This window comes from Sebastes fasciatus, chromosome 21, assembly GCF_043250625.1.
Source record: "Sebastes fasciatus isolate fSebFas1 chromosome 21, fSebFas1.pri, whole genome shotgun sequence".
Lineage (NCBI taxonomy): Eukaryota > Metazoa > Chordata > Actinopteri > Perciformes > Sebastidae > Sebastes > Sebastes fasciatus.
The window spans coordinates 7,876,753-7,891,411 of NC_133815.1; the positions used below are offsets into that span (position 1 = coordinate 7,876,753).

Here is a 14,659-nt window from a genome sequence, read left to right on the forward strand (position 1 = left end):
TGTTGGTCAGAAAAAACAAGGCATCACCTTGGGGTTTTGGAAATGTACATTAGTTACTATTTTCTGTTTTGGTTTTATAGACAAAACTTTTAATTGATAGGTCGAGAAAGTAATCAGAAGATTAAACAATAATGACAGTAATCTATAATTTAGGGATGCATCGATACCGATATTGGGCTGATACCGACTCAAATAGCTGGATATCGGGTATCGGTGACAATGGGGCCGATCTATCATTTTTCAAACAGCTTCTCAAATTTGAAAATTTGCAGATTTCTGTTCTCTTCTGTTTTATATCATTACAAATAAAAAAATATTCATTGCTATGTTTACGTTTTTTTCAGCACTGTGTTCTCCATTTTCATAGCTTCCTCTTGGATGTTTATAGAGGCTGACGCTCAGAAACGTCCTGCACACAGCAGAATAAGAAAATACAGGCAGAGAGCTGCGGGGTCTCTGCAGATTCAGACACCGCTTCACACACTGGTGGGTCATAAGTGATGATTGAGAGGGATTATTTGTGTATGAGTCTATACATTTATTTTTATGGAAACCCCTACTCATTGTGCCTTTAACAAATACAAAGAAAATGTTTATCCAAAGATTTAATACTTTTCTTATGTACTTTTCTCAGGTATGCTTGAAGCTGTCTCACCATTATCTACTATTAGTTTATGTATGTATGTTTTACATCATTAGAAATCAAAAATATTTTTAGTTTTGTACTGTTTGTTGAAAAAAATAAAAATAAATCTGGAAAGTTGAGATGGACATTTTTGACTATTTTCCAACAGTTAATAGAATGATTGTTAAATGGAAAATATAAACAAGATAAAGAGATTATTCAATAATACAAATTTAAAAATGATTTGCAGTTGATCTTCAAACTAGGATCGTCAAAGTATAATCACTTTAAAAACAGCATCTTTTTGGACTTGTGTCCATCCTGCGTTGCATCTGGTCAGCTGCAGGACATTTAGCAGTAGTCAGTGGGGTGTGAGGGCAGTCCAGGGCAGAGAGTGTGTGTGTGTGTGTGTGTGTGTGTGTGTGTGTGTGGGTGGGTGGGTGGGGGGCTAGACACCCACATGTCATGCCTGACACATCAGCCGGGGCCCCCCAGGCTATCCGGCACTAATGCTGCCTATGTCCCACTTTCTACCCCTTGCCCCTCAAAGCTTCCCCTCCTACCCCCTCCTCACCCGTTCCTTCTGTCATAGAGGTATAATAACAATGGATCACACCAGCGCTGCAGCACAGGCTCAATCACTATAGGATAACATCAGGTGATACAAGCTGCACGAGACTATATCTTCCCTCCAATGAACCCGAGCTAAACGGAGTTTATCTAGAAAATAGTTTATCTGGAAAAAAGTCCTGTATTAGTTGTTCCCCTGTTGCAGATATATTTACAGAGCTGGGTGTGTAAAGGTGGAAACAAGCAAATAATCATGTAGCTAAAAGACACCCAGCCCACCCCCTCACACCCCACCCCTCCCAGCACATTATTCTGGTGGAGCAGACAAATAGTGGAAGGAGGGACGTCTGGAAATAGTATTGCTTTGAAGCCCATAACTCTATTCTGGAGAAAAGAATCATCACAGTGTTATTCCACATCCTCAGATATAAAGGGAAAAAACATAATAACTTCTCGATAGCCTGGATCTCCACTGCCCTATACTAGCATCCCCCCCCTCTCCCCACCGCCCGCCCACACCCCTGCCTCATCCACCATACACCCACTTCTCCTGCCTCAATCTTTGGTTTCAAAGGAAGCGAATCAGCCAGAAGGACAGAAGGTTATGCATTAGTACTGGTCATTGCTCAAAGAGCGAGCGTTATAAATAATAAAGGCTTGTGAAGGACACAAGGGCTGTGGGATGCATCTCTGGTTCACGCCACACAAGTCAAAGACAAGACTGTAATTTCTATTCCGAAAATGTGACCCTTGCAGCTTCAATTACATCTCAACAACACCGACCGTGTCCGTGCCAGGAGATGTGATGCCTCTTTGTTAGCTCTACATGAAAGGCTTATTGATATTGGTTATGGAGCGCATGCATGACATATATAAGTTTTTCTGAAAATGATTTCCCAACTTAAAGACGCTGTATGACTAAAACAAATGAATATTGAAATTCAATTTATTTTCCGAAACAGCTACAGACCTTGTGATGTGCTTTTGTTTGGGATACTTTCTAGTCAAGGCGACGACAATCTTCTTAACTTTAAATACACAAACAACAGGGAGAATTATATTGTCAGTTATTTTGAAGTTCTTTGTTTCGCTCAAAGTCATTTCTGCATAACCAAGCATCCGTGAAGCCTGATGACCTTTACTGCTGTTTGCATCGAAAACAAGAAGTGCGCCTTGTGCTCATCCTCCCCGTCCTCCATGCCACGCAGCGATTGTGTTGCTGTAGCCATGGGCATTGCGGGCACATTAGCAAATGTATTACACCTGCTTTATAGGCATGCATTAAGCTGGTTTTCAAGTTTGCGCAGACAGCTGAAATCCCCATAATGAGATCCACCTCCTGGGGAGAGACTTGTTCTCCCTCGGTCTCCTTTATCCACTCTTATTTACTCAGCGTGGCCCATTCAGCACTGGGTTTGCGCCACTTTATTACTTAACCTCACCACACAACATTACGAGGCTCTTTGCATCAGCAAGCAGCCTATCCCACCATGCATCCTGCTCACTAAGCTGATTACACAAAAATAATAAGAACTCGTGCCTCCAGCGGTGTTAGTCTGTGTGTGTCTCTCAGTGTGTATATGTGTGTATGAATTTGCAAAGGCAAAAGAGAATTTTGCACGAAAGACAGTGGATTTGTCCCATATCTACACTACATAATCATACTATCAAGTATGCACTGAGTATGTTAATATACAAAATTAGTATATTTTACCGTTTTGTAATAATAAGAAAAAATACAAGATGGTATGAAATCAAATCAAGTCAATCAAAGTCAAATTGTGACACTTGAAGGCTTCTGCAAATATAAAATGTGGAGCTTAGGCTTTGTCCACACTTACATGGGTATTTTTGTAAACTTAGCCTTTACTTATGTGCTTTGACCTTTCGTCCACACCCAAATTGCGTTTTAGGTCACTGATTTTCAGAAACAAGGAAAACAGAGTTTTGGGCTTTTGACGTCAGAGTATGCGCCGTTATCGCCTTTGTGAGGTGTCACTGATGATCCGACATGTCGTGCAACGGCGGGATAAATACCTCCATAAATGGCAGACGTGGCCAAATAACCTGCTAACAGGACTTTTTACATGTTTACACATAAATGTACAGTTACTCTTCCACTATATTGAAGAACAGTGGCATCAGAATGCCTGGTTGATTGGTTGGTCGATATGCTCTCATTGGTCAGACAATCGCTTCTTAATCCATTACTTTCGAGGGCGGGAGGGACATATGTGTGTGTGTGTGTGTGTGTGTGTGAGAGAGAGCGCTTTTGCAATATTGTCCTTGTTACATTCATGCCAATAAAGCATATTGAATTGAATTGAGAGTAGCTCTCTAGATGTAGCTGCTCCCAGCAGGAGGAGCACCTCAGAGAGCCTCGCAGCGCTCAGTCCTCAAACCTAAAAATTGAGCTACCATAATGCATAAAGTTGGCAGTTTGCAGGTTAGGTTTGGGTGATTGATTAACGCATATTTTTGTGGGTGGGTCCGGGTATTAAAAAATAATATAACTACAGGTGCAATGACAGCTTCGACGGCTCATTCTATTTTCGTAAATCATATGAATATGGGCAGGTGCAGGCTGGTCAGCTTTGGGTCTGTTGTTATCATTTAAGTATAAAATAATTAGGTTAAAAATAATTTAATATGCTACACATAGCTTTTTATGTTTATTTATGATTAAATTAGGCTACCAGAAGAGTGCACTCAGTGCACTGTCGGTTGGTTTAAGAGTAGGTAGAATTTCAGTCGACCAAGATTTTCTTTGGTTGACTACAGCCCTAAGGAGAAGTACTACAACTTTTCTTATGGCGCAACCCGAAGTACTCTCCACAATAAAGTCCTGTGTGTCAGTGACTAGTCCATGAATAGTCCAGATGAAATTAATTTCACTCATCCAGCGTGCAATCTGATTGTAAGTGAAGCCTAACAAACCAGGAAACCCATAAAAGCCAGGAGCAGCATTACAACAGATGCATTCGGTGTGGACTTTTTGTTCTGAATGACCTCCAATACCAGGAATCGATGAAAGATTCATTTTGCTCTTTTGGGGAGGGGGGTCTCTAGGTGACCTTTGTGAAAATGTTCCACCATTTTGGCAGAATCCGAATAAGTGCAGACCATTTCATGTAGACAGTAAGTGTATGAAATGAGTGCTCCTGTCGTTCCAGCCTGGCTCACTTTGACAGCATGATGATAGAAGCGTCACATCCTTGGGAGAGTAAATGCAAACTGACAAGAGATGAGCCTTTGGTTGCTGAATATAATACGGAATTGTGCTCTGAGTGTCTTATTATCTTGTCTGTTGATGTCTGAAAGGGGGAGATTTGCTTGAGAAGAGAAGACAGAAACTGTACGCATCCAACACCATCCCGTGCTTTGAAAAAAAAATTGCTTGCCCTACTAACCACAGCTTTCCCACCTAATGTCCACTTCTACTTGGAATAAATACAAGGCGGCAGGATGTTTGTGGTGCCTCGTAGCCCCTGTTAGCTGAAGTGGAAGACTATTTGCACAGGCAAGCTTTTAGGAGGAGAACGACCCTTTCACCACTGCAGTAAGCATGTGGTGGGTGTGGAAGGTGGACAATTTACTGTAGACAAACATGACCGCTACTGTCATTGTCTCCAACTGACTTCTGCTTCTCATACTAGCACAAACTCTTATTCATAGTATTAAGGGACTAAAACTAAAGTCCATCAACTCTGCAGGGAAGAAAAGTTGTGGTAGGTCTCTCTAGATACTAGGGGTGTAACAGTACATCAATCTGGATCGATATATCGATTCAATGATCAATGATCCAATATCATCGATGCAAAGTGAAAATATCGATACATATCATCTTTAAGATATGCCTTTATTTTGAAATTCACACTTTATATATATTTTTTTGAATAAAGAAATAGATCATTTAAATATCTGGAAGAGCCCACTAATAAAATTGTCAAATCATATTTTAGTTGCTCTTTGTGAGTTGATATAAATGTAACTGATTGTATTAAATGGCCGCATGATATTGTATCATATCGATCACAGGCCCCTGAATTGAATCAAAATCGTATCGTGGCAGACTTTGTGATATCAGCAAATATCGTATCGTTGTCCAAAGAATCAATATAATACCTTATCGTGATGAAACTTGAGATTTACACCCCTACTAGATATGATACACATACAGGGTATGGCACATGTATCGCAGCACAAAGTAGACATGCAGAGATATCAGCATTCAATGATGATTCAAAACTTTTCAATATTAATATAATAATGTGTATATTGATGTAAACTGCAGGGTTGCATCTTTATCACAACTTTTGTAACAAAAAACCCCAGTGACAAGAGATCTTGTGTATATTTTCTGGGAGTATATAACAAATTAGCTGTAGGTAGAAGACTCACAGGCTATCCCTACAATTGTTTCAATCATACACTGCGTATGCATGTGTGTGTATGTCATAAAACTACTCTAAACTTAGTAGAAATGTGTTCAGTTTCAGATAGAAGATTATGAATTAATTAATTAATTAATTAATTCTCAACATGATTTGCATTTCCTTGAAACTATTAGTTGTGTGCTGTTATTCTGTGCATTGGATAAGCGTGTTAGTTTGTGTAAAAATGTCACTCATGAAACTGGAGCACTATATCATAGAGATTATGCAAAATAACAGCCGTAAAAAAAGAACAAAGTTTAAATTTTTCGACAGTATTCTTGCTTCTTCACCACAATGCAAGTAAATATTGTGGCTTCTGCACAGTTCAGAACCACATAAAGAAAACCACTGAATAATGTAAGGCCTAGTTTAGAGGCTCAATTCAGGGTTGTTTTCACATCAGTGGCATTCATGTTGATAATAGAACGGTGAGAATTGCAAACTTAATACCATCTCCTTGCAACCATGAATGTTCACTGCAAACACATATACGAGCAAATGTGGCTCAAATAACTACAACATCAAATCCAACTGATTTTTAGCTATTCAAAAGGTCCAAATACTGTACCTTAAGATGCATTACTTGTCATCGTGTGGAAATTGTGCATCTTCAAAATGTCAATTTGTCAGGAATTAAGATAAACAGGATAGCTTTCACCTTTATGGCCATGTGTGTTACGCTCAATTGGTTTTAGAGAGGTTTCATAGAGCCAACTCAAAGCGGGTTATATCATCCATCAACTGCAGTTAAAAGTTTACAAAATGTTCACTCAAACTTCAACTAAATACCAAACAAAACACGGAGACTACCATCCTAATTCTAGATTAAAAAAATGTGAGTGACCGATCACTACACTACATTACAGAAAAATGCTGAGTCTCTGTTCCTCAGCCCCCCACTCTCTCTCTCTTATTCTTCCCTCCTATCTCCCCCAGCAAAAGACACGACTGTACCACGTCTCCTCGTCGGTCCCTGCCTCTCTCTTTCTCTCTGACAGGTCATGTGGGCAGCGGTTCCCAAACCAATCCTGCCGCTGGCACAGCCCAGGGCTCCGCCACCGGGCAGAGAGAAACCATTCCCCCAAAAACTCTCACTGGAGAGGCTCCGTCCAGCCATCAGACGGGCCATCAGCGAACACCAAGCACAAACTAGACATAGAAAAATCTTAATTTTATAAGTAATGATTTGTATTTCTTGATGTTTTTCCTAAGTAATTTCTCATTGACAAAGGCGCATTAGTAATGTAAAGTTAAAATAGCTTCAAATATAAATGAATACTAAAGCATTTAACAACATTTAAGTGTACGTGCACGCAAGAAAAAGAGAAGCAGAAAGTAGCGAGTGAGCAGCAGGAGAGGAGTCAAATAGAGACTGATCAGAAACGAAGAAAGACGGAGAGACTTGATGCTTATTAAACCAAATTGCAACACTTCTGAGACAAATCCTGCAGTACACAGTCCTTGTTTAGAAGACTCTCGCCTCGGGTTATTCTTGAAAGAAGGATTTAAGAGACAGCTGAACTCTCACTCATTAGGTTTGAGCGTCATATTTGGCTATCTCTTGTCCAAATTCGTATTTTATTTCGTTCACAAATGTTTGGCAAGCTCAGTATATAGGAACTATACTACAGTCTCTGCTACCGCCCAGGAAACACACACACAGACAGACAAACAAACACACACACACAGGCATCCAGACATAATGATATTCTATTAACAACTCTCATTAAAATCTTGAAAAACAAAAAACGTGCACTTTTTACCGCAGTATAAATTCATAACCAGCGATAAAACAATTATATGCCAGAATCTCACACACATACACACTAAGACATGCACGCACACATATAAACACACAGTTTAACTTTCAGAGATGCAAAAACACACAAACCGTCACAAGCAGAAGAGACAAGGTAGTTTGTATAAATATACAAAACAGAAACCAGCATCTAAAGTCATTAGAGAGGGAGTTTTGTCACCTTGCATCCACATAAAAAAAACTAAATGCTATAATTACAATAATATTAAAACTTGACAAAAAGGGTAAATGATGAGGATATGTTAAGCAAATCAGCTCTTCATAGAAAGTCCTTCCAATTTGTTTTGCACAATATTTATAATGGTCTCTTCAAAGAAGCTTCCTACTGAAATTAAGCAAATAAAACAAAGTCTTGGAATTAATTTGTTTAGTGGAGAATAATGGATGCATTTCACAAATACTAAAAAGGATGAGAGCACATCATTTCCTCAAAATTAAATATATAAATTCAAGTTTAAATTCTGTAGCTCTCTCCACAAGGACAAATCTATTATATCTACAGTGACTGGACACCACAGTTTGATTTAATTAAAATTATTCAGTTTTATTTTGAATGATTCTCTAATGAAAGCCTCTCAGGAAAAAAACGTTATAGCTCTATTACTGTACCTTTCTCATTCCATCAAATAATTTGAAAATGTGCTAAAATGGTAATTTATATCATTATGCTTATTGATTCATAATAAGGGCCCAGTGATTAAATTAGTCCTTGACTGAAACACCTCATAATAAAAACACACACACACACACACACACACACTGATTTATACACAACCAAAATAGAGTGTGAGTGTCAGCACTCAATTCATGAGATAACTGGAAAAATAATGAGGCATGCTGATATAAAAATCGGCTAATTTTGAAGATCATTTGCAACTGAAGATGCCACAAGACTAAAAATTACTGAATAAACTGAAATAAATAACTGTAGGAAGAGAAGTCTCTGCAATAATCTAGAAACAATAATATTATATCTGATGTGCTGATGATAAATATTATACTTGACATAAAGTAGAGGTTTTAATTTCACTCAGCACTTACTTATTATTTATCTGCATTAGTTGCTATGAATTCTAACAAATATAACATTTTCTCTATTTGAATGAAAGAAAAAAAGAATAACCACCCGAGCTGTGAAGGTGAGGTTGAAGCTATATATCCTGACAGATTGTTAAGGGTTAATTCAACTTTTAAATACATTTTATATAAAGGAAAGTCGTGCAAAGATGCTGCCATAAAATATAAAACAGTGATAAAGCATCAAATGCATCCAGTATTTAAGACAGACAGTACAACAAAAATGTACCGCATCTTCCAAAGGAACATTTCTGCAGTATAACTGCCTGTTGTATTCAAGTCAATACACTTTCAACTAACCAGACTGACCCCTACAAAAATCTGAAGGCTGAAAGTCTGAAGGTACATGAAACATCTTAACACACAAAAATGACATAAAATACAATTTCCCCAAGCTTTAAAAGAGCCAAACGGTGACTTGCTCATTGCACTTAAACTTAGTTTGCTGCCTGACACTGCTGACACCTGTCCCAGCACTGGAAGCCCTCTGTTCTCACCTCACCGCTGCCTAAACCAGACCTCCGCCAGCAGCTTTATGAAAGGAGAAGGGACAAACATGAGCTGACTTACCGTACAGCTTGTTGGGAGTGCCCTCTCTGTCCGTGGCGTCGGAGGGCAGGAGCAGGGGCTCGTCGTTCAGATCGCTGTCTGGGGTGGCCGCTTTGTCGTCCGCCCGGAGTTCTGCCGCGCTCATGTCGCTGCGCAGGGAGAGCAGCGACTTGCTCAGCTGCCCTGTAATCATCGGATCCTGGAGGGAGCTGGGAGCCCAGATGGGAAACAGGGAGGAGAAAAAAAAGAGAAAACACCCCTGGTTAGATGTGCTTCGGCGTCTCACCCTCACCGGCTCCTTCTCTATGTCTCTACTCACTCTCTCTCTACCCAGCTTCCCCTTTCTATCGCTCACTCATCACTCTCCCTCTCTCTCCTGCTCCCTCCCTCTCCAGCTCTCTCTTTTATCTGAGGCTGGTGCTACCCCGCTGATACTGCCGGCTGCTGCCTGGTGAAGAACTGTTACGGATCGCGTGGCGTTACCATTATACCCTGCAGTCCTAAAACGGTGATACATCCATCTCCAAGGGCTCATTACTACCTGACATGTGCCTCATCTTCAGCAAACACTAAGCTGACAGCAGCCTACAAAGAGGTCCACAAGCTGTGGGCTGATAAATAAATATAATTCTACATCTAAAAAGAAGATATGAGTGGAAGTACACACCAGTGATTATATCAATTTTCACATAGTTGGGGACATTAAATTAGATCAAAGGTGACATCTTGCAGCAGAGTGTGAGGCAACATGAATTTAAGGCCTGATTTAAACAAGAGATGAAGTCACTGATCCCCAAATTTTCTCCCAATTATTTTCATTTTTTGGCAGCATTTAGAGACAAAAATGAAGAGCATCTACATGACATGATTAGAGCATTATCTGTCTGAACAACTTGTAATAGAAACAAATTCAGTAAAGAGAACTTTGAAAGAAACACCACGGTTTAAAAATACAAAAAAAAAGCATGTTTAAGAGCATTTTATGAATGCTTCCATCAGGACATTTTATCCAACACAATTAATAGAATCAAGTCTACGGATATTTTCTGACTTTTACAAATATCAAAAGTAAAGTTTCTCAAAAGCCGCTGCTCTTACCTAAACAAAGCTCCAGCAGAAAAGAGTAAAAAAAAAGAGTTTTCAGAAAGTCCAAATGTTGAAGTTAGTCAAACAGCAGCTAAAACATGCCACCACAGCGCAGAGACCAGCTAGTACATGCTTCTTTCTGCTGAACCAGAAGCAGCCTCCTCAACCTACGTGTATCTGAATGGCCACCACAGGTTCAAGCCTGAGGTTGCTTCCTAAGACAGGCACTGGAGATGTCACCTCCTCCCTCTCTCTCTCTCTCTACCTCACACACTCCCTCCCTCCTGTCTCTTCCCCCTTGTGTCCTGTGACTGGAGAGCTCCTCAGACAGTGTTCACCCCACCTCAGGCTCTGAGACACAGACACAGAGCAGCAGGACTACGGCCCGCTTCCTTATTTATGAATAAAGTCCAGCCTAAATATATCTGAGCAAAGGACAGGTGACCTGTACATATAGGCACAGAAAGAGGGTGAGTCTTATCTCGCCCCCGCACCCATCAACACCCCCCACCCTTTCTATCAGGGTGGTCGATGAGTTCCTGCCCAGAGGGGCCTTTTTAATGTGCTCATCACAGGAATCAGCCCTCCTTGATATGACACATGATAATCTATGAAAATGTTAATCAATAGAAATAGTTTAAGCGGTCGTTAAAAACGTGAGCCGGCTGGTCAATACTCATATCCCCGGTAACAATGTCACTAGTCATCAGGGCTTCATTTGTGGAGCACTTAAATGTGGGACACTGCGCATCAATGCACCTCTCTGCCCGCCGAGGTAAACACATTTTCCCCTCTGTCTGAGCCTGGCCACACTCTGCATGCATTTGGGTCCACCCCCACCTCCTACCTCCTCTCCTTTGAGTTGCTTGATAGGTCCACTGGAGGGCAAAATTAATACCTAATTGAATCTTGCAGTCATCAAAATAATCAATAGTTTTTTATTATTTATTCTTCACAGTCTGTTGACTGTTTGAAAGCTCAGAGGGACAGGGCAGAGCACAGGCAGCCCTGAAATTCTACCGTTTCACAATGTAATTTTCACTGGGGCATGAGAGTTTGCAAGACCTATAAAAAATGAGAGAAGCGTTTTTTGTTAGGAGGTGAGGGAAAAAAATAAAGGAAAAATGGGAATCTTTGCCCCAGCAGCTACGATGAAAAATAGAATAAACAAGCTACTGACACTTCAGAGAAGGGCATGGTCCTTTCTGTCCATCCCTCCATCTTTTTCCCTTTCCCCTTTTCTCCTTATTTCATCATATCAGGAGTGTGGCGGTACCTCTCTAATGCTGGCATTTCTCTTCCTGACAGACTCCAAACAAGTGCTGGGAATGAGATCAGAGCTCTAATCTTCCCCTGGCCTCTGAGGCTCGAGGATAAGGGGGCAGCACATCTCTCACCATCTCACGCAGCTGTTAATTACCTCATTTCAAAACAGTTTGCTTCGCCTATTTGCAATCATGCCACTAGGTTGGGTGTGTTTATTAATTTAAGCTCGGGGAGTAATGCAATTACACATAATGGGATAACTGTAATCTTATTGTAAAAATCCCTAATAAAAAGGGATATTTAAAAATTACCATAAGAAATTACATTACTGATTCTAAGCAGTGGATGTGTAACGGATTAGCTTCATTTTTTAAAGTAACCCTCAGACCTCTGATTAGCAATAATGTGAGTTTGTTCATGTGTGTGTGGAAGAGGGTTGGCGGGAGCAGACATGAGGGAGGTTTGTCTCGTTTCTTTTCTGTTCACTGAGTCTGGCCACAGCTCAGGAACAGGTTGCAGGAACAAGAAAAAGCACTTGATCCCCCCCCTCTGCCTCCCGCTCACCAAACTCCCCCAGTGGCCGAATAATCAGTGGTTAGCAGAGTCCCGAGCGTCATCAGATACCCATGCTAATAGCTAGTGGTCTTACCAGTGCTGTAGCAGTGTGAGGGGGACACTGTGTGAGGGGTTTCATCCCGGGACCGACACACTCCACTCCAACACTCAAGGCTCTTCTGGTTATTGAACAGAGAAAAAAACATTAATACTCATAATTGTCACAATATCAGAATAAGATACAACAATCTTATACACAATGATCTTTAACATTTATGCCAGTATTCATCATGGACTCCCAAACAGTTGGAACAGAGTATCTACTGTACAGCTGTGTTCAAGTTAGATGTTATGTACTTCACTGGTTTGCATCAACAGGAAGTTATGCAATACATGCACTGACATACATCATTCAAACTGTTGAAAACATTGTTAATAGTGTGATGTACAAACAGAGGTCTGGTCTTGGTGATGCTGTAGTTATAGGGTGAAGTTAGGGATGCACCAATACCGATACTGGATCGGATATCGGGTCGATACTGACTCAAATAGCTAGTTGGGGTATCGGTGACAATAGGGCTGATCTATTAAATTCAGTTCTATATTTATATACTATGTACATTATATACTGGAATTTGAATTTTGACCAATTTGTTGCTGCATTAAAAAGGTTTCCACTTGAATTGTAATTCCTTTAATTTTGAAGATTTTTTCCAAGTTGATGTTATACGATTTATTATTTTAATAATAAAAAACAATTCATTAAATTTATATCTGTATTTATTTGTTATACTTTGTTTTACAAAGTTAGGAAAGCAATGTTTAAGTCAAGCTTGATGTTGGCTTACACATAAAAGAATGATCCCAGTCACTTCCACACAGTGAGGCATACAGCTGATAAATTAAACACTGGTATCGGATCAGTACTCGGTATCGGCAGATACCCAAAGCCCGGGTATCGCTATCAGTATCGGGACTGAAAAAGTCGGATCGGTGCATCCCTCGGTGAAGTTGCTGAAGACAGTACAGTTGTACAACAGTAGAGCTGAAACAATTTCTTAATTAATCAACAGAAAATTAATCAACAACTATTTTGATAATCAATACATCGCTTTTTGTAATTTTTTAAGCAAAAACAGCAAACATTCGCTGGTTTTAGCTTTTCAAAATGGGAGAACCTGCTCCTTTTCTTTGTCGTACATGATAGTAAACTGAATATCTGTGGGTCAAACAAGGTGAATACATCATCTTTGGTGTGGGATACAGTCATTTTTCACTATTTTCAGACACATTTTATAGACAATATGATTGATCGATTGAGAAAATAATAGGCATATTAATCGATGATGAAAATGATCGCTAGTTGTGCAGCCCTATGCCAGAAATGAACTTTCTCTCACCCAAACTGACTTTGAAAGGTCAGTGACAATCAAATCAAAATAAAGATATAATCAAAATATTTGTTTTGTTTTCTAATATTACCCTTAATCTGTCTGATTAGTGTAATATTTGCAGCTCCCCTTGCCCCTTTTCCTTTTTGCATTGCACCGCGGACCGTACACAGTAAACTAAAAAATCAAGCATTTTCTAGTACGCATACTGACGTTTATGTGTATACTTAATTTTCTTACTTCTCCAGTGAAACACACAACATATTCTAAACCTGCTCTGCATTAAATATGTAGTATGGAATTGGGACACAGCATTAAGAGTTTTATAATCTCCATAATGCATTGGTGACCTGTCCATTTTCCTGCCTTGTGCCCAGTGCATGCTGGGATTGACCTCAGCACACCTGTGATTGTGAATTCGATGAGTCCATGTGAAAAAAAATCATTAAAGAATGAGGTTTAAAATCTACCCAAATACACCTCACCATGTGTCAAATGTCTCTTTCAGATGTCACGTTATTATAAACATTAATGTTGTCAAATCATGTGTTTATCTTGTCCATCATGTATTCCAAGCACTTCACAAATCACCTATAATAGCTTTATTTTAAATTCATTATCACTGCTCTAAGTGGCTTACTGGCTAAATAGCAAATAAATGCATACCGTCATTAGCTGATTACTTTTTCAGCTGGAACCTAATGAGTTAGTATTTCTTGCATTGCAATCATAATGACCTGAGTAATGTAGGCTGCCAAAATGTATATCCGATATCGGCCATAAGGAATTAGTATTCATTGCTGCAGTAAAATTATTTAAATGTGTCACATTTTCTGTCACTCTTTTATTTAGTTTTCCAGGAATAAATTAATTTAAACAAAATATAAATGAAGGCTTCTTGAGCTCTAATAATGAATGTGTATTTAAGGAATGCTTTACACAAAAATGACTGTAAACATATAAGACTGTATGTAAGATTACAAGAAGACATTCTGGTGTTTTAAGAAAAAGGATTCCTTTCTCAAAGTTATAGTGTTGATTTGACTACCTTTAAAACGACTTTTTTTGAAGACATGAATAGTGAACTTTACATTTTTGTGTTGATGTATCAGTCAAAAGCCAACAATAATTCTGAAGCACCTATTTAGAATAACTGTGCTGCTGTTTTACTCTACTGTACTGAGCAAACATCCCAAGACCCATATGTCTAATGTGGTATGTTAGATGATGATTTGTCTCCCCCTTAGGGTTATTAACCAAACTGTTCCCCTCTCTCATGGTAAGT

General features: G+C 39.4%; 1 protein-coding gene across 3 annotated transcripts in view; it reads right to left on the reverse strand.

The window, feature by feature from the left end:
- The window catches only part of pou6f2 (POU class 6 homeobox 2), an 86,036-nt gene that overhangs the window by 68,181 nt on the left and 3,196 nt on the right, over positions 1-14,659 (reverse strand). For 2 of the 3 annotated variants that reach the window (XM_074622678.1, XM_074622676.1), the window contains exons 3-4: positions 12,078-12,162; positions 9,098-9,285 (exon numbers count right to left, since the gene is read on the reverse strand). In XM_074622678.1, the coding sequence (XP_074478779.1) occupies positions 9,098-9,269 (172 nt within the window). In that variant the 5' untranslated portion in view covers positions 9,270-9,285; positions 12,078-12,162. Of the gene's footprint in view, positions 1-9,097; positions 9,286-10,174; positions 10,341-12,077; positions 12,163-14,659 lie in introns of those variants that run through there. The other variant, XM_074622677.1, reaches the window with a different exon arrangement.